Source organism: Homalodisca vitripennis, chromosome X, assembly GCF_021130785.1.
Source record: "Homalodisca vitripennis isolate AUS2020 chromosome X, UT_GWSS_2.1, whole genome shotgun sequence".
Classification (NCBI taxonomy): Eukaryota; Metazoa; Arthropoda; class Insecta; order Hemiptera; family Cicadellidae; genus Homalodisca; species Homalodisca vitripennis.
The window spans coordinates 93,180,961-93,200,005 of record NC_060215.1 but is presented as its reverse complement, the minus strand read 5'-3'; the positions used below and the strand labels follow the sequence as shown (position 1 = coordinate 93,200,005).

Here is a 19,045-nt window from a genome sequence, read left to right as displayed (position 1 = left end):
CATAAACACTTACTTTTGAAACAGTAAGTGATTTTTCAATGTAGAAAAATTTATAAATATATGGTTTAAAACAATTTACAGTGAATTAAAAAAAATTGCAAACGTAATGACAGATATAGAGCAATAAATATTAAGTTCAGTTAAATTTACATTTTTACAGCTAATCTCTGTTAATAAGCGTTTTAACGTAATTGAGATATAGAAAGTGTTGAATTAAACGTACATTCATTTCAATGACAACTAATACTTATGTTACATAAACCTTAAGAACTAGATGTATTGAGTTTTTCTTCAGAAGAGCAATGTTTAATCTCAAACAAACAAACAGTTTAGAAATTACATTTACTTGTAGAATTATGAAAGACGTAATTGATAGGTCTACGCATCCGAATATTTTTGTTATTTACTGTATGGCATGCAATTTTTCAGTAAGGTGTAAACAGTATCGAAATAATTAAAACGCTTTTGTACGCGTATCAATCATACTATTGAAATGAAATCAAAACAACAGTAATTTCAAGACCAAAAGTGAGTGCGTAAAGGATTTCAGGCTTAACATTGTTCTCATGGAACTAAAACAAAGATTGTTCAGCCGGCTCTTAAGAAGTTCTATTAGTTATTAGTTCAAACTATCTTTGCAATTAACTTGAAAACAATAAAATACTAATTACCAATAATAACACGTTCATTTATACTGGAATAAATATGTGATAATTCTTGCACCTAAGCAACAACAATAAAAAACCTGATAGACACTCAGCCACTAAATAAAAAGGAAAATAATAAATTGTACCCAATAACAAAGTACGGTAGAAAGTACATATACGGTACAATATGATCAATTCAAATGAGACAGTTTCGTCCCTGGTCTTAGTTCCTAGCTGAAGAAATCCAGTTTTAAAAATACATTACTAAATTGCTTATGCATTAAACCTTTTTCGAAGTTCCTTCACTGCTCGCTCACATTCACTGAAAAGCTGGTATTTTCTAATTTGTTAAACATACTGTAATAACAAAAGATCATTGTCGCACCTGCACCTGGATAAAATACAGAAACAAAAATACTTTATTTAAACAACTATTTGATTTGGTCAGAAACATATTCTTTTCTAGTTGAATTAAATCATCAAAAATAATTAGCCTAACTTATCACTCATGGTCGCTTTTACACCCACATATCTATACATAAACTTACTTAGATAATTCACGAAAACGTATCTAAAAAGGGGTTATCCAAAAATAGCAATATTTAAATATATTTTATTATTTATCACTTCATTGTAACACCAAGTACCACAAGTAAACCCACCCAACTAATGTTTTTGATAAATCTTTATCCTTTAAAGATTACCATTTGCAACACTTCAAGTTACTATCAACAGATCTTAAACGTATCCTCCCTCGTTTACTTGGGAGGAGGAGTAAGGAAGAACTTATCATTGAGATGTCCCTTAAGACACGTTAAAATCGGTATTGATAAAAATATAAATGATTTAAATGTTTTATTCTCTAAGAAGCTTATTTAAGTAGGATGTTCTGGATGATAAATAAATTTGTTAGTGGGATAACTTAAATAATAATACCTTAAATAAAAACATATAGATCTAACTGAACAAAAAAACCAACGACAACAGGAAAGAGTACAATATGTAAATGTATTCTCAACATGAAGTTCCTTATTTTCCATATGAAGGATAATTAATCACAATTTGAAATAGAGTTTTCGGAAAAAAAGTTTAGGTGAAGTACAATTCGTATTGTGATAGTATTTTCATTAGTTTGTTAAATGGTAAGTTATATCTCAAAGATTTGATTTGTTTCTCCTTTCGTTTTCTTTAGGTCTACAATTGAGCATACAGTTTTCGGAATTATGCTTTCTTGAAAACCCGGAGTATTGTTCAAAAGTTACGTACAGTTACGTTTGGGTATAACAACCCATTTAGTAAAGGAAATAGTTATTTTTGCAACACGTCATTATCAATTCTATGCACCACATCAGTCCAGACCTGTTAATAACTGGTAATCTGTTTAAAAACTAAAAATATGGAAAATTGCCACAAATCTAGAACACTTTTTTTGTACGGTATGTGCATCGTAAGAAGTTGTGAAATATGTATTTGCGAAAATACCCGTAAAAAATTTAAGTCATGCACTCTAAATTAGCTTTAATATTGTCTCAACATAATATTGACTGCAAAATACAAATGTGCAGAAAGCCGGTTATTGCGAGCAACAATGCTATCACGTAGCCAGTAACACATCAGGCGGGCCGGGTCATTGTTGACGCCGATTACGTAAGTTAGTCAGAGTAAGTAGTGAAGCAGGCAACTATCTGACTGACAAAAAGAGCGTGAAAATCGACTCTGCCGCGACAACCTGCGGCCCAGCGACAAGGCGGCCCAACGAACATCCGGTCGTCATCGTCAGCACGCTCCATCGCTCGCGTTCTTGCCGACGCTCAATACATAAAGCGTTGATTATTTAATACTTTTATGTAAACCCCAACCGGACACACGGGGGCGGTCTACTGGATAAATAAAAGGAAGTGAGTTAACTGGGATAAATTGGTAACGGCAAGTACAAGGGGTAAATACATTGCAAAGAAGGATATGTTAGCAATACGAATGCAATGAAAAAAGCTAGTCATTCACTGTAAAGTTTATGGTTAGGGAACGTGAGTAGGAACAAGTACTGAAAGCTTCCCAAAAGAATATTCTTTCAGGAAATACTCTGAATTATTCTTTACCTGGAAGTAGAAATGTCTAATCTCAAAAAAGGCGAAAATGATGTGTCAAAACAACACATTTCAAAAAAGATTTCACCTATATATACGTACGGGGTAGAAGACCCACTATAACACTCAGGCGGCGGCACATATAGACTCGCACGGTTAGAGGCAATGTGGCATATTTGAAAATTTTTAGGTTGAACAAGTTTCAGAATATTGTTATATCAACACCCATTGGTAAATTGGTGCTCTGGCAGGTTTACCATAGACAACATTAAATTTCACTGCCATTCAAACAGTTTAACAGTGAACTCCTATAAATTCCTACCAACTTATATAAAAATATAATTTACCAAAATATCATAAACATATTATATTTTCTTAATAATAACAAACGTCGATGTGTTTATATTTTTAACAGAGATTCGCCTTAAACCCGATTACGCATCGCATCGATAAGATCCAATTCGCATAATACATCACCACGGTACTATCAAATATTTCGTCAACGTAGAAAGGTAAAGGGAAAGGTGGCTAAGACAAAGCGAATTTATTTGAAATGAGTAAAAAAGTAGTAAAAAATACACATCAACTGACCAGGAGCCAAACAAATCTTACTAGTAAATTTTTATTATTCTCTCTCTATTCTTTCTTTCTTTCTTTATCAGAGTTTGGCATCCTTATCTACATACTTACTGGCAATGTTTACTTAGAATCAACAATAAATATTAAATAACCACCAATGCCTTCCAAATTTAATTTCTTCTTAATATTGACCCACGAAGATTCACAAACAATAAGCAATTTGACTTATGCCCGGATATAAGATTTAACGTTACTTACTTCAGGGCCTCATAAAAAACGGTAATTATCAACAACTAATAAAATAAAACAATTTTATATCTTAAACCTATAAAAAAAGGTCTTAAGCTGTGTTCAGACTTTACATAGTTTCTTTATGTATAGAACATAGTTTATTCTGCTTACATTCAATTAAAATAAATTGAAATGACACTTTTTGTTTAACCATAGTGGTAGATATTATAGTGCGTGATAAAAGTGGGCTGAATAACAGTTATACATATTAAAACAGATTGTCGTGAAAACAATCCTATTGTAAGAGACGATATACTTACATTTTATATTTTGGTACAGCAAAATAAATGTTTCTCTCAAAATTTCTGGTTTACTCATCTAAAAGTAGTTTAACTTCAGTAATAAGATATCTGTAAGATATTTGCTATAATAAGATCATCCATTTGTAGATCATTAAGTCAAAAAGCTATACTCGTACACAACAGTATTATTGCATTTTTAAATATCTAGACAAAAATAATACGTTCACAGAGGTAAACCTCTTTTGCAGGTAGTACTATCCAAAATGTTTCGTACAAACGTAGAAGAAAATACTATAACTATTTACTTTATAATCTTGGAAAGTTCAAGCCTGCGTATAACAACTTGCAATAGTAAAATACGCTCTTATCCGCGTATTCACTCTAATTGACACGCTGTTGTATGAACCGTGATATGATCTCACTGATTACATACTCATTATGGAGCAGACTTAATTGATTAGACATTGTAATGTCATAGTTATCTTGTAATAGGTTGTTAGCAAGAACCCTTCAATGGACCGATACCGTCACGGTATATTACAAACGAAAGAGCCATCGTTGTGCACTGCACTATTGCGATAAGCTAGCAGGCACAATATTACAATTCTCTTAGTATTATAAACTAAACTTAAATTTGTATAAATACAATACAGTTTTAAGGTATATGTAGATTCATAGTATACTTCACTTTGGTCATGGTCGCTATAGCAGACCGTATAGTCGCAACTGTGCCCCGGACGTAATGAAACGACCTTGAGTTTCCCCCCAAAAGGACAATGTTAAACCAGAAACACTTTTGACTCCTTACTGTTGGTTGTACAATCATGGGCGATGTCACATTTTAAAGTTTTTTAGTTTTTATTCTACGGTTATTCTATATAAACGATTAAATAAATAAATGTTTGAAATTTATTTCCAAATAGACAGTAAAAATATCGGAAGAATTATGAACAGTTTGGATGCGTATTTTAAAAGTGTGTGAAATTTAACATGGTTCTAATGGGGCTAAAATAAAAAAAAGTCGCCAGTATAACGGAGCTTTTAATCTACACATTATCTTCCTATTACACATCGGTCGACTTCTAATAATGTGAGCACAAATAAAAATGAACGTGAACGTAATCCTTTTAATCGTTAGTTTTGTTTTGTTTCTGCAAAGGAAGCAAGAAATTGACAAATTGATAATAAAGGGCGTCTTGTATGACAGAATAACCGCACGAAAGTGCGGATGCGTATGCCGTACACAGCCACTTTGTCTGTGAGTAAGAGACATTGTCACATTGTCTGCTTCAGGCATTATGAACATAAGCAGTGTATAAAAAATTCAAATGTAACTTTGTAACGAAGTCCACTGATTATGAATAATCAATATTTGCGCTAATAGTTGTTAATTAGATATAATAGTGATAACACACCATAATATCAATTGCAGGAGATTTATAATGCTGTATAGTATACAGTGGCGTTATTTTTCAATTGTAAAAATATTCACATTTTTTTAGCGCATAAGAAGTTTGGAAAATTGTTGAGGGACTGTAAAATTAAAATAAATTACAGAACTTCGTTAATGCTTTATCACTAGAACATCTTTAAGTGTGTGAACATTACAGCGCATAAGGAGATTCCACAAGATGGGGAGGACAGTGAAGTTATCATAACGAAGCAAAAGTGAGGACGAGACAGGCAGGATGGACGAAGATCAGCAGCAGCAGATGTTCCGGCCGCGGGACATGAGCGGGACCTGCGACGCCCACGTACTGACCACAAGCTGTACCGCGGGCTCCTTCATGTTCATGCGTCTGCTGGTAGAGATGTTCGGTTATCCCAGGGACCAGCAGGAGAGGCACCGGCGACAGACTTACCATCTCCTGGGAGACGAGTTCTACACCGATGTCACCTTCTTTCGTGAACCCTTCCAGCCGAGAAACTTCCTCAGTGAAGAATTCTCTTGGGACTATCCTCAGTTAGAAGCACAGCAGGACGAAGAGTATGATTTCATCGTGGTGGGTGCAGGATCCGCAGGATGCGTGGTGGCAGCAAGGCTCTCGGAGGTTAAGAAGTGGACAGTGAGTAATATTACTTTAACTACATGTCAAACACGGCTATACGAGTAAAATACAATTCATACTATACTTTTCCTTGAAAACCTTTCGTATTTCAGTCTTGAAATGCTATTCTCAGAAAACTATCCGTAAGTTATAAATTTTTATAGTAAAAAGTATCAATCTGAAATTAAAATGTCTATCAATCAACGACATTTGACTGCAACGTTGAAAAACATCTCACATTTATGGGGTTACCAGAAAACAGAGAAAACAGTTCTAAAAGTCACATATTCACAACAACACTCATAAATACACATACTCGTACAATCGTTAACGACGTTTTTGAGTCATTTGAAATTCTCAACTAACCATATTTAGCCCCATATACAGCAGCATATTTGTTAATGCTGAAAGGAACTTAAGTTTCTGATAATCAGAGGGCGATTTTAGTTGGTGTGTAACATTGATCTACAAATTAACAACATTATCGACCAGGTATTGGAAGGTTAATAGTCTTTACATGACATAATACAATCACAAATAAAAGTAACTTATACTGATATAAAACATTCCGAATATTTGTATACTAGGAGTTCGTATTTTCCAGGTAATATCGTAAAGTAAATACTTACCGATCTCTCACGAAGTATGTCAACCGGTGTCTCAGAGTCTAGACTTAGCCTAGACTCTGAGACCCTTACAAGTGTTTTGTTACGGAAGAAAGTACTGAAATATAAGATACTCTAAATTCTTACTTACAGAAACCGTATTAAGAAAGGATTTGATGTACTGTTCGTGTCCTCAGGTGTTGCTGTTAGAGGCGGGTATGGAGGAGCCCATGATAGCTGATGTGCCAGCGGCCGCCCCCATGCTGCAGCAAAGCAATGTGGACTGGGGTTACACCACTCAGCCAGAGAAGTTCAGCTGCAGGTCGAGACCAATGGGTGGCTGCAACTGGGCGAGAGGCAAAGTGATGGGGGGCTCCTCCACTATCAACTATATGATCTACACTCGTGGAAACCCGCAAGACTACGACGAGTGGGCCGAAATGGGGAACCACGGTACCTTATTGTTCCACTTTTACAGTTGAACAGTCTAAATCTTTGGTTGTTCACTGTATAATTTAACTCAGATCGGCAATTAAAAATAAAGAAATGACCAATCCATAAAAAGTGTGGTCGAGTTTAGAAAGTTGTGGCGATAGTTAGCGTCTTGCGCAGAGACCACAGAATAAACCTATTGCCTGGTGGTCATATGTGCAAAGACCGTAACATTTCTGGGTACGCCATCTACTTTATACCGCACGACTTTTTATTTCACTAGTTCAATTTTTTTGAATGTATACTAAGTCATTATACGAGCATGATAACTTTCTTCCGACTTGCAGAGTTATTTACACAACTGTTAAGTAATTACAGATGATTACACTTTAGTGTTTCTTATTAACAATTAAAGATTTTATTGGTTTTCAGGTTGGGATTTCGAATCCGTACTCTACTACTTCAAGAAGTCGGAGGATAACGAGGATGAAGAGATCCTGCACCACAATCCCGAGTACCACGGAAAGGGGGGCCCTCAAACCGTGGAATGGTTTCCGTACGTGGACCCTAATGTGCCATATCTTATCTCTGCGTGGCGGGAGTTGGGGTTGCCGGAGCGGGATCTGAACGCGGGGGCGGAACAGATTGGAGTGATGCACCTACAGAGCACGGCTCGCCACGGGGAGCGGCTCAGCACCAATGGCGCCTACTTGCGTCCGGTTAGGCGCAAGCGGAGGAACCTGGAAATCCGTACCGAAGCCCACGTGACCAGAGTGCTACTGGACCAAAAATATCGACAGGCCACTGGAGTCGAATACCTCAAGGACGGCAGGATGGTGCGAGTCAGGGCTCGCAAGGAGGTTATCCTGTCTGCAGGTGCCATTAACTCCCCGAAAATTTTGATGCTATCGGGCATTGGACCTGAGGAGCACCTCAAGGAACGAGGCATCAAGGTGTTCAAAGATCTTCCGGTGAGTTAAGTAACTGTACAGTAGAAGCTATAGGTTTAGATATAATATTTACAGTTGATTGTATAATTTACGTTACTTTTTACAGGGCGTCGGGAGGAACCTTCAAGACCATGTCACAACAGACGGTGTCGTGTTCGTATTTAAAAAGACGTCCACAGATAAGCCCTGGAAGAAGAAGATAATGGACGCGTACAAGTACAAAGAACACAGAAAGGGTCCTCTGGCCTCCACTGGACCCTTGCAATGCGGGGTCTTCGCACAGACCTGGTAATTTAGAAATACCATACAGACGTTGTAAACTACTATAATAGATATACAACAAAAAGTTAAAAACCGGAAATCTTTGTGATAGACATTTTAAAATAATTATTGTTCCAAATATATAGTCAATTTAGGGTATGTTGTTTAGTTAACCACATATTGCATGTGCCTCTCTTATATACTTTAGCATGACCAGTAGTTTGAAGTTACTCGTTTTAATACATTATGGGCGCCAGCCATAAGACAAAATTGTATAAAATTCTAGTTTTATAAAAGGTTACCGATATACTGAGAAATATTGTTAATTATATGGGGGCCATTTGAAAATACTTCTTGATTTTGACTTATTTTATTATTTTTTAATGGTTTACTTATCAATGAATTTAAAATACGCCAAACTGAAATTCTGAGATCGAATATCTAGTGTAGTGTAGTGCGACCACCTAATGACAATTCTTTACAAAAAAGACAATTGTGTAATTTTAGTAACAACTCTTAACCATAATTTGTAATTTAAAAAAAATTGATTTTGAGGATTATTTATTCTATGCGAGATGACTTTAGGCACGAACATTCGCACGCACTGCCCGACATCCAGTACGCGTTTGACGCGGCCTCCCTGCACGACTGGGTCCACGCCCCCGAGAACGCCACGGCCGCCAACCAAGAACCGCTGGTTTACTACGATGCTATCAACGTGCGACCCATCGTTCTCAAGCCACGCAGCCGAGGCAAAATCCTCCTCAACGACACGGACCCTCTGTGGGGCCAACCGCTCATCTTCCCTGGCACCTTCAGCGACGTCCGCGATCTTGAGGTCATTGTTGCAGGTCAGTACAATCTCTAGAGGTTTCACTTCGTTTAAACGCATTAAGAATTGTCCTCCGAAATTTTCTACGGTACTATTCTACAACTCCCAACTATAATGCTAAGGTCACCTAGTCTCACCAGGATGGTTCACTTCTAGCTGGCTAACGAGTATACCAGTTCGTTGAACTTACACTGGGTACACAAAAACTCGATGAGCCACTTACATCTAACCAAGCCTATGGATGTACAGGAGCGGCACATCACTAACAGTGAAATTCACTGTTCAGGGGTGAATCGATAGGTCTAGTCTAATGCAGATAATCACTGTTGCGTGTTAAGATCCTGGACATGAGGAGCCTTCTTGTACCGGCTTTGACTGGAAGAGAGTGCAACAGACCTAGCCCCCCTTTTCAAAGGTAAGATGACTGAGATATAGTGCCCGTTATCATTCTTCATGTGATCTCGACAGGAGGTGGCCCCCAACACCAACCTTACAGATACTGAAGATTCTATATCTCCTGAAGCAAGCTCAAATTTTTTTAGGATTAAATGCAATAACGAACAACGTCTACTAAGCGGGACATTATGAAGCAGAACCAGGCACACCGGCCGGTACACAATATGATTATAAAATAACGTTAAGGGATCGGTTCTAAGTCATTATTATATTTTGACTTACTTCTTAATGATATTCCGTTATGCCCATTGATTCAATCCTTCGGTTTAAACTATTTATTTTCAAGGACTTTTAACTTCTTTTGTATTGTGACTGGAAAGACGAACGTTGCTTTATATAAATTTTATGAAAGTAAAGTTAAATGAAATAAAAACACTGGATATTATCTTAATACTTAAGTTAATTTTGGCTCATTTATGTCAAATGTCCACAGCAATTTTGAACAAAATACATTGGAAAACTGCCCGATTATAGACTACGATCCTTATAAAAGTGCAGAATTAAAGATGTCCCTGTTTTTGTTCATAAAGGAATTCAGCTGGCGATAGAGACGCTTCACACGAAAGCGATGCGCCACATCGGGGTGGAGCTGATGGACATGCCGCTACCGGCCTGCGAGCGCTACCAGTTCGCCAGTGACGCTTACTGGGCCTGCGTGGTGATGGAGTACACGGCCACCATCTACCACCCGGTGGGCACGTGCAGGATGGGGCCATTCCACGACGACCGCTCCGTGGTGGACGATCGACTCAGAGTCCACGGGGTACTCAAGCTGCGGGTGGTGGACGCCAGCATCATGCCGGAGATCGTGCGTGGGAACACCAACGCGCCCACCATCATGATCGCCGAGAAAGCGTCGGACATGATCAAGGAAGATTGGCACATCGATACCCACAAGTAGCAGTTGCCAAACCACATCCGTGAGATACTCGTAACTTCGTTCGAAAACTGTCGATATAGTAGCGTTTTAGCAACGTATTACACGTACATTAGCAACGTTGCCAAATATTACAGATTACGTTATAATAGGAATGCAGATTTGTTAACCACCATCTTCGCTGAGCAGGAAAACGGTACGCACTGTCACGTGTTAATACACAGTTTGTTGATAAACTGCCTCATTCGAAAACCTGGCAAACAGAATGTTTCTACCGTTTCGATTGTCCAACATTGGCTGAAAATGTTTCGTAGTCTCAACAACAGGTTATTCGACGTGAGAATGGGAAAAAATGCATGATTACTCAATATGAATTAATTATAAATATCAAATTGCAGTGGGAATATTTTATGGATTCTTACAAAAATAATATTTGGCAACTTCTAGACTACATTAACCTGTGTGGAACACCGGTGCTATACGAATTGATGCGGAAGATGGTTCATAACAAGTAATTTATTGTATTTTATTGCTGTTCATGCAATTTTCTAATGACTGATCAAAATGGTTAAGTTTGGATGGACAAATGACATAAACCCAGGTAGTGAATATACTAAAAGTTGTGATAGAAGTGTTAGGAATCGTGAATGGCTTCAGAAGTGGCATAAATCTGGTGCTTGTATGTTGTTACATCAGACAAAGAATTGTAAATATGAAAATGTTTACTTATAAGTACAATATTGAAACTAATACTTAGTCTGTGTTTATTGTTGTATTTCTGTTTGCGAGTTTTATGTAGTCTATTAGTGTAGATGTAATTACAATCTACTAACCAGCTGTCGAAGATTTCCAAAATATTTTTACTAATAAAACTTATTAAAACCATTCTTTCCTAAGTAATATCTACATATATGATAGTTAGATACCTAGTGTAAACCACTTTTACTACATAACAGTTTAAGGACTTTGCACTTGGTGCTAGTAAATATTCCCATATTCATTAGTTCATATCACTTAATAGAACATTAATATTGAATATACAAGAGGATGTTGAAGACAAAATAAAAGCCGATGCCATTGTTCAAGCAAGTACAGTAAGCTAGATTTACATGGCTAAAAAATTACGGGTAAACAGAGAATACAAAAAGTAATTTTACTCCTAATAGCTTTAGATGAATTAGAATACTTTAATGAACAATATCGCAACCATGTAATGTTTGCAATTTTTAATACTCACAAAATAAATAAAATAAATCAAAAGAATATTTAAAAATAAAACAAACCTCATTCAGAAACACAGATGTTATTGTTAACCGTGCTATAACACACATACTTCACAGTATTTATTGGAATTAATGAACCTACTAATAATACGGCTAATTAAAATTAACTGGCTTATGTGGTTAACAAATTACATTACGACTTATAGTTTTCAGTTTTTAATTCAATAACAGAAAAATCAGTTTGCATATTTAAGTTAAAATGTGTAAGTTTGAAATACGTACACTCTTGATGAACTTCACAGACATTCCGTTATAGAACTTACCGATGTTTTCATGAAATTTTGAGTGTGGAAGCGGTTAATTTTGACATTCTGTGGACAGCCTAACATTACAAAACTATGACAAATATATTAACGGTACTTAAGAGTTTATTATAACATATACGATAATTCGGAAACAAAAGAACGTATAAATTATAAAGGTCCATTATTGATCACATATACATAAATTTATATATCTATATATATATATATATATATATATATATATATATATATATTTATTTATTTATTTATATTGACCAAAATTGTTAAGTTTGGATGGACAAATGACATAAACCTGGTAGTGAATATACTAAAAGTTGTGATAGAAAGGTTACGAATCGTGAGTGGCTTACACGGAATACATACAAAACTTCAAAGAAACACAGAAATTAAACATATAACTTCTCTATATTTCGTTTAATTAAACTTTTTCAAAACAGAAAAAAGGTTGTAAGATACTAAGAAAAATACAAAAATATAATAAACAAGACAAACATAATATGTTTATTGGCCTATTTTTGAATGTACAAAGAGTAAATAATTTTGTTTTACACAAAGAATATTTACCACTAAAATAATTGTGCAATTTTTTAAAAATTAAATTTTAATAGTTAATCTTATATCTATAACTATCTATACCTTTAATTTAGACTATCAGGATAAACATAAGATTGTAGAACCCTCCGATGAGCTATTTCTAAATTATCAATTTAAATCTTATGTGGATTTTGAGTCTGGTTAATAACTTTCAAAGACTTCATAATTTATTTACGTTTCATTGCATATATAAATACATAATAATGTTTTAACATATTCTAGAAGATTATATGATGCTAGATTTTAGATTAAATACCTACAAACTCCATATCAGCACCTCAATTAAACATAAGTAATCTCGAACATTACTGGTAAAATTAATAATTATATTTCCCACATAATGCGAATCGGTCACAGTAATGTTGACGTAAACTGTAAGCGGTCAATACCGCCGTAACCGTATCTGTGGCCGTTACCGTAACCGTGACTGTAGCCGTGATATTACCATTAACCATTGACCACAGATTACTGACGGTCTAAAAAACAAATGATTCCCGCCATTTTTTTGGCCAACACTTCCGTTTTCCAATTAGACAGGATCGGTGTAATCAAGAAACGCTACATTACCTAATGAGTCGCCTACGCTATTCCGCTGATGAAATACTTAACTAGTGGAGAGAGATTACACAACCGTAGAAACGAACCTTCCCAATCTAAGTAAACCGATAAAACAAAGACTTAAGATTTCCTCCCTGATCACACTAATAACGGTCACACAAGCAATTACTCGATATGTTGTTACATTTTTAGTTTTAAGCGATTGAAAGTATAATTGACATAATTGTGGAATGGCAATCCACAAGATTAGCATTCCATTCCCATAAAAAATTAAAAAAGACATTCTTCAGTTATTTTCTAGAAAACACTAAATAGGTGTCTGTATATTTTTAAATGAGTGTTTAAATTGTTTTAATAATAAAAATTTCACATTAATGGCCGCCCACAAATGGCCCAATGAGGGCCACAATTTTGACTAGATCTCCGAAAAGGAGAAAAATGAAATACATGATTTATTTTCTGATTCGAACTTACATTGCTTAACAATTAATCTAAACCAATAACAAAACACCACTCGGGCGTTCGTTATTATCAGGTAATTGAAATTGTATTTCTTATTTCCACCACAATAAGATATTCCTAAGCCGGTTACAAAATTTCAAATGTAAACAAAAATTGATATATACAGCGAGAAAACCAAATTAATATTTACGTAACATAGAACAATATCTAAAACAATCACCTTTTTCTTAATTTGAAACTAAACTTTTGCGGTTTTAACATATCTGTAAAGGTTTTCGGTTTATCGATATAGGTTATATTTAACCCCTATTCTCCGTATAAAAAGAGGTCACATAATGTAATATTATTTAAATTTACTTACAGTTATTATAGAGGAGTAAATTTTTATACAGCTGATTTTAAATTACCAATACTGTTTACTGCAATATATGAACGGTTAGCATCTCAAAGTATTATAGATGCAGTATCAAAATCAAGATCCAATTGGAGCTATTCCTCATTCATAATCTCGTAGCTCATTTGAAAGAATGCGGTATGGATCTTAAAATAAAAAGTCAAAAATTCCTTTATTACAAGGCGAAGTTAAGGCTACAAAGCCATCTCTAATCAAAATTGAGAATATTAATTTAAAGATAATTGTTCAATTACAGATTCCTTACTTTGAACTTTATTCTAAAGCAAGTTTATTGACTATCTGTTTCGTTTTTTTAAATTGTTTATACGGCTCCACTCGTAAAAGAGTAAATTTAAACATTTCATCTATAATCATTCTTTTAGGGGGATTCCTTAACTTTACACGGCACATAGGATACCTTAAAGGGCGCAGGAAGATAACAATAACAATTAATGTCAACAGATTTGGAAATTATTACTATTAACAATTTTATGAACTGGATATTGAATCAGACACAACCAACTTGATCTAAAAGTATTTTGGAATTAAGAGAGCTAAACACTAAAAAAAGAGAAGCTTCGTTAAAACAACTTTAAAGCTTAACCAGCAAAGTTCAGAAGCGTGTAAGTAAATTTTCCGATAGAACAAAAAAAATTATAAGGTACTACAATGATTATCGAAGTTTGATTTTTAGGATTTGTAATTTAAGAAATTAAAAATCAGCATTGACACCTCATAGCTTCAAAAGCAAAATTACCATTACTTTTTCGTTCAAGGCCCAAACTGAAAGATGTTACGAGGCAGGCGGTACAGGCACTTTCACATGTATTTTATTAAAATAAATGGTTAGATGTGCATATTAACTATCAAGAACTGAAAGTTCTACAGTGAACAGAAAAAATGCTTAAACTCGCGCTATCACTGTCTTAACAACTACCTGCATTACTTCTGATACCTTACTTTTATTTTGCATCAGGTTTGATAAATAGTACAGTGGAATTCCATGGGTTTATTACCTCCAGAAGTTTGCGCTATATTCCATATATGTCCTATCAGCCTCTTTTAGGCCCAAAATAATTTTGTCTCCATCTGCAATTATTACGCTAAGTGATATTTTTAGATCAAGTTAAAGTTAAAAATTGTATCATTTACCTTTGAAAACGTCAGACCCAGTTATGTTGCAATCCATGGAACAAACATCTGCCAAATCTTCAATGGTTTCTAAATCACTATTTACATCTCTCAAAAGGACCTGAGCCAAAACTGACGCGTCGATTGACTCATCCCAAGCTATAGAATGCTACTCAAATTTACTGCAAGCATCTTCGTAACTAAATAATATAAATTAACGTAACGTGGAATAAGAGTAAGTTATGATTCTTTTGTTAGTTGACTATCAATTAAATTGCACTGTGTTCTAGTTAAAAACGAATATAAATTATGCTGCTTAATTTTCTTATTACAGAATTTTGCAATATTAATACTGGTACATACATATACACACTCAATATACAAAGGTAAGCATGATTTAACGCAAAGGGCAGCCCACGACGTATTTCCTGCTGTCTAAGTATCGGATACAAACTCTTTTTGTTGCTCAAAATCTTATGAAAATGTTACGTCACAATAAATTTAAGCAATGCCATTATTGCAAAGTAAACATTTACACAATTTTAATTAAAAGTTACGAACATTTTAAAACCGTTTTTAAATATTATCCGCTGTTAAGTTCGGAACCCTTACAATAAAAACTATCTTCTTTGAAATATCTAAGATAATAAAATTTGAATCTGATTATTCTATGAACCGTTACTTCCTTACTATGCTTTAATGTGCATTTAACAAATATTCATCAAATGTATTAAGTAACTGAAACTAATACAACTCATAGTAAAATCGCTAAAATGTTACAATGATATTATTTATGTACTTGAATTTTATCCATTTATAACATTTATTTGTTATCGACGTACATTTCAACATTTCAAGACATTTTTAAAACATTCAAAGTAGGGCTTGGAATTATTAACAAGTGCCTTCAGATAGTTGTCAACTCAAATTACACTAGAGTACTGCAGAATGTATCCTTAGCTTGAAGGCTATTTTGAGATGGCGACAGCTGTTGTGCTAAACCAGGGATTTATGGCCTACCAAATTTACGTTTCCCGAATAAGTACGTATAATATTCATGCATTGAGTAGATCATTACACACCATTTACTAAACGTGTGTACAGTGCGAAAATAATAACAAATGTTATTGAAGCATAATTATAATATAAATAAATTTTAAAATATGTACTCTTACCTATAATAGTACAACACACTTTGTTGTGGGAACCATTTGAAAGAATTACGGCGTGGTTTCCTAAACAGGAAATATTCTTCCACATTATGTAACGAGGCAGATGACACCAACACTAACACTATCACAACATCTTGAACACATCACGTTCATCATTTGTAAATATATAGGAAGAAGATATGAAGTGTATAATGCTAATCACCTTATGAGGATAGGTGTTGAAGGCTGTCATTTTGGGAAATTTTTTAACCATATTCCTAGAAAACGTATGAAGATTATAATAGACTGTTTAAGAAATGTGTTATTTAATTAATATATTACAGTTGACAATTCCGTTTTAAAATAAATAATGAACCAAGAAAATATTACAATTCTTACAAAAATTAAACTTTAGTCAAATTAAATTTGTATATAACATGAGATACTTCATATAAATACAGTAAATAATTAGTAGCCTGATCATAAAAATATATCTCTTCCTTTTGTTTTCAGGTAAAGTATCTTGAAGGGATGGACTATGAATTGAATAAAATAACAAAATTAAGAACCACTTGCAAAGTTTTAAACCTCGATGTAATTATTTCTGTACAATTACAGAACTTAATTCATATAGAATGCCGTTTTATACTTAAACATACATATAGATATTCTATTTATATACAGTGATGACATTTTCAGTTTGAAATACTAATCACCAATTTGGCGTAGAATTATTTTCATATTTGTTGTGATCGAAAGGTTCCCTTATATAATATCATTGCTCCGTTAATGATAGGACATTGAGTAAAATATAAGAATTTGAATGTTACAACTGTCAAAATGTAAAGTGCCCTAACATTGTTGTGTTACAGTAGAAATAGTAAATTACACTTTATACATTTAAAATGTATATTATTCAATCCATCCAGAGATACATAGGTAATAAATATAGTGGTAGCTTCGTCTACATTTTTAGCTGTAAACTTAAAGTAGAACTTGATTATGTGCAAGCTATAATAAAATAGCGATAAAAATAACTACTTGTTTCCCTGGACTGGATATTGAATTTATACTATAATAACTTTTATATAATATTTATCGACTTGGGTGTATAATATTAAAAATATGCTAATACGTAAGATAGACTACTGCCGGGACGGATAGAAAATCGCCATTTCTCACAAAGGGAATAGAGAAATCACTGATTAAATAAACAACACATTTTTTGTCCCCAGCGACTTTACACAGTATTGAAGTTGCAATTTTACAAAAACTGTTAATCAGGTCAATATTCACCCGCACTTAAAAATTCCAAGACACACGATAATTTTATTAAGATTTTAGAGATAAATTTTGTTGCATTCCTAATAGAGTTTATATTGTTACCGCGGTACTATAATATAATGACTATAACGCAATCTTATGCATGTATTAATTAGTTCAATGACTAGATTGAATATTTGACATCTTGTTTTTTTAAACACCATGTTTATATTATAAAATAAGGTTGATAATAAGTCCGATGAGTTCACAAGCACTGCAATTTCAAGGGAATAAATGGTCTTCTAAAAATTCTTTATATTAAATAGCAGTTCTCACAATAGTTTTGCCTTATAGCAGTAATTTACAACTAAACTCTTTCGCACAAAGATACTAGAATGTGTAGTACATGTTATAATACCTGTTATTAGTATAAAAATTATTCTATACAGCAATCTGTAAGAGAGTCAATTGTAAATGACAGTTGTAAAGGGCCTAATTAACGCACCAATTAAGAATATTATATCATTATAACTGTTATGGTGTTATTATTCTTTCAAAAATGAATGGATATAGTAAGAAGGGACGTAAGAAGTAAGATCCAAACTACATTTAAAAGCTCGAAATATATAAAATAAACGAATAACTCAAACATAATCTCAATTTAAAATACAATTTCATTTCAAGCATGCGTTCGTATGTGTACTGTATAGGTATATAAATATAATATACTATACCTTATTATCTGACTTTTTATTAATTGTATATTATGAACTGACAATGTGTTAAATATTAATTATTATTAATTTAACCCATATTAGCTCGTTAGCTAATAGAGAGAGTTATAAATAATAGTTGTTAGTCAACAGAAAGTGACATCTACATGTGTCTGTGGGTTTATATGAGTTAGAAAACAAATTAAGTAAAATGTAACACATTTCTCATGCACTATTTAATGTACTCATTCGTTATTATTATTTGGAAAAGACAAATAGAATAATAAAAACAATAGATTTAAAATAGTAGAAATATATAGAGAAAACAAACGCGAAAATAATATACATACTTTTAAGTAGTTAACTAATCAACATTAATAACATCGTTTTTCATTATTGAAAAAGTGTCACGAAATCGAACACTGCTCAACAAACAAACATCGTATTGTTATATCAAGACATACACGCTTAAAAATTAAATCTTTATACACCGACATCTGTGCTGTGGCAACAGAGCCAATTTTACTACTTTCGACGTTATCCATGTAGATCGGACATTCCCCTTTTTATTAACAAAGCAGACAGTCATGCAGACTACTAGCGCAGACAGTCTGTCTTTGTTTACGTCGTTTGTTTGCTTGATAATGAGTTGTTGTTTTATTAATTAGTGTTTACATTCCTTTCATTTCGTATGGAAAAGAGAGAAGACTAGGAAAAAAGAATCCAATAGAGAGGTCTCTTTTTTAGCGATCACAAAAGTTAGGCTTAAGTTTTTTTTTTAAGCAATGTAAATAATTCTTACTATTTGTACTAGGGATCGATAATATATATATATATATATATATATATATATATATATATAATTATGGAATAATATTTGAGTTCTTTTAGTAGACAAAACTGCATAAAAACCATATTTTGAC

General features: G+C 33.8%; 2 protein-coding genes across 2 annotated transcripts in view; one reads left to right on the top strand and one right to left on the bottom strand.

Moving 5' to 3' along the window:
* Positions 1-19,045, bottom strand: part of LOC124369504 (flotillin-2) — a 428,795-nt gene that overhangs the window by 113,667 nt on the left and 296,083 nt on the right. The window lies entirely within an intron of this gene.
* Positions 6,535-7,162, top strand: LOC124369505 (glucose dehydrogenase [FAD, quinone]-like). The gene has a single exon (XM_046827520.1). The coding sequence runs from the start codon at positions 6,676-6,678 to the stop codon at positions 6,979-6,981; it is 306 nt and encodes a 101-aa protein (XP_046683476.1). The 5' UTR covers positions 6,535-6,675; the 3' UTR covers positions 6,982-7,162.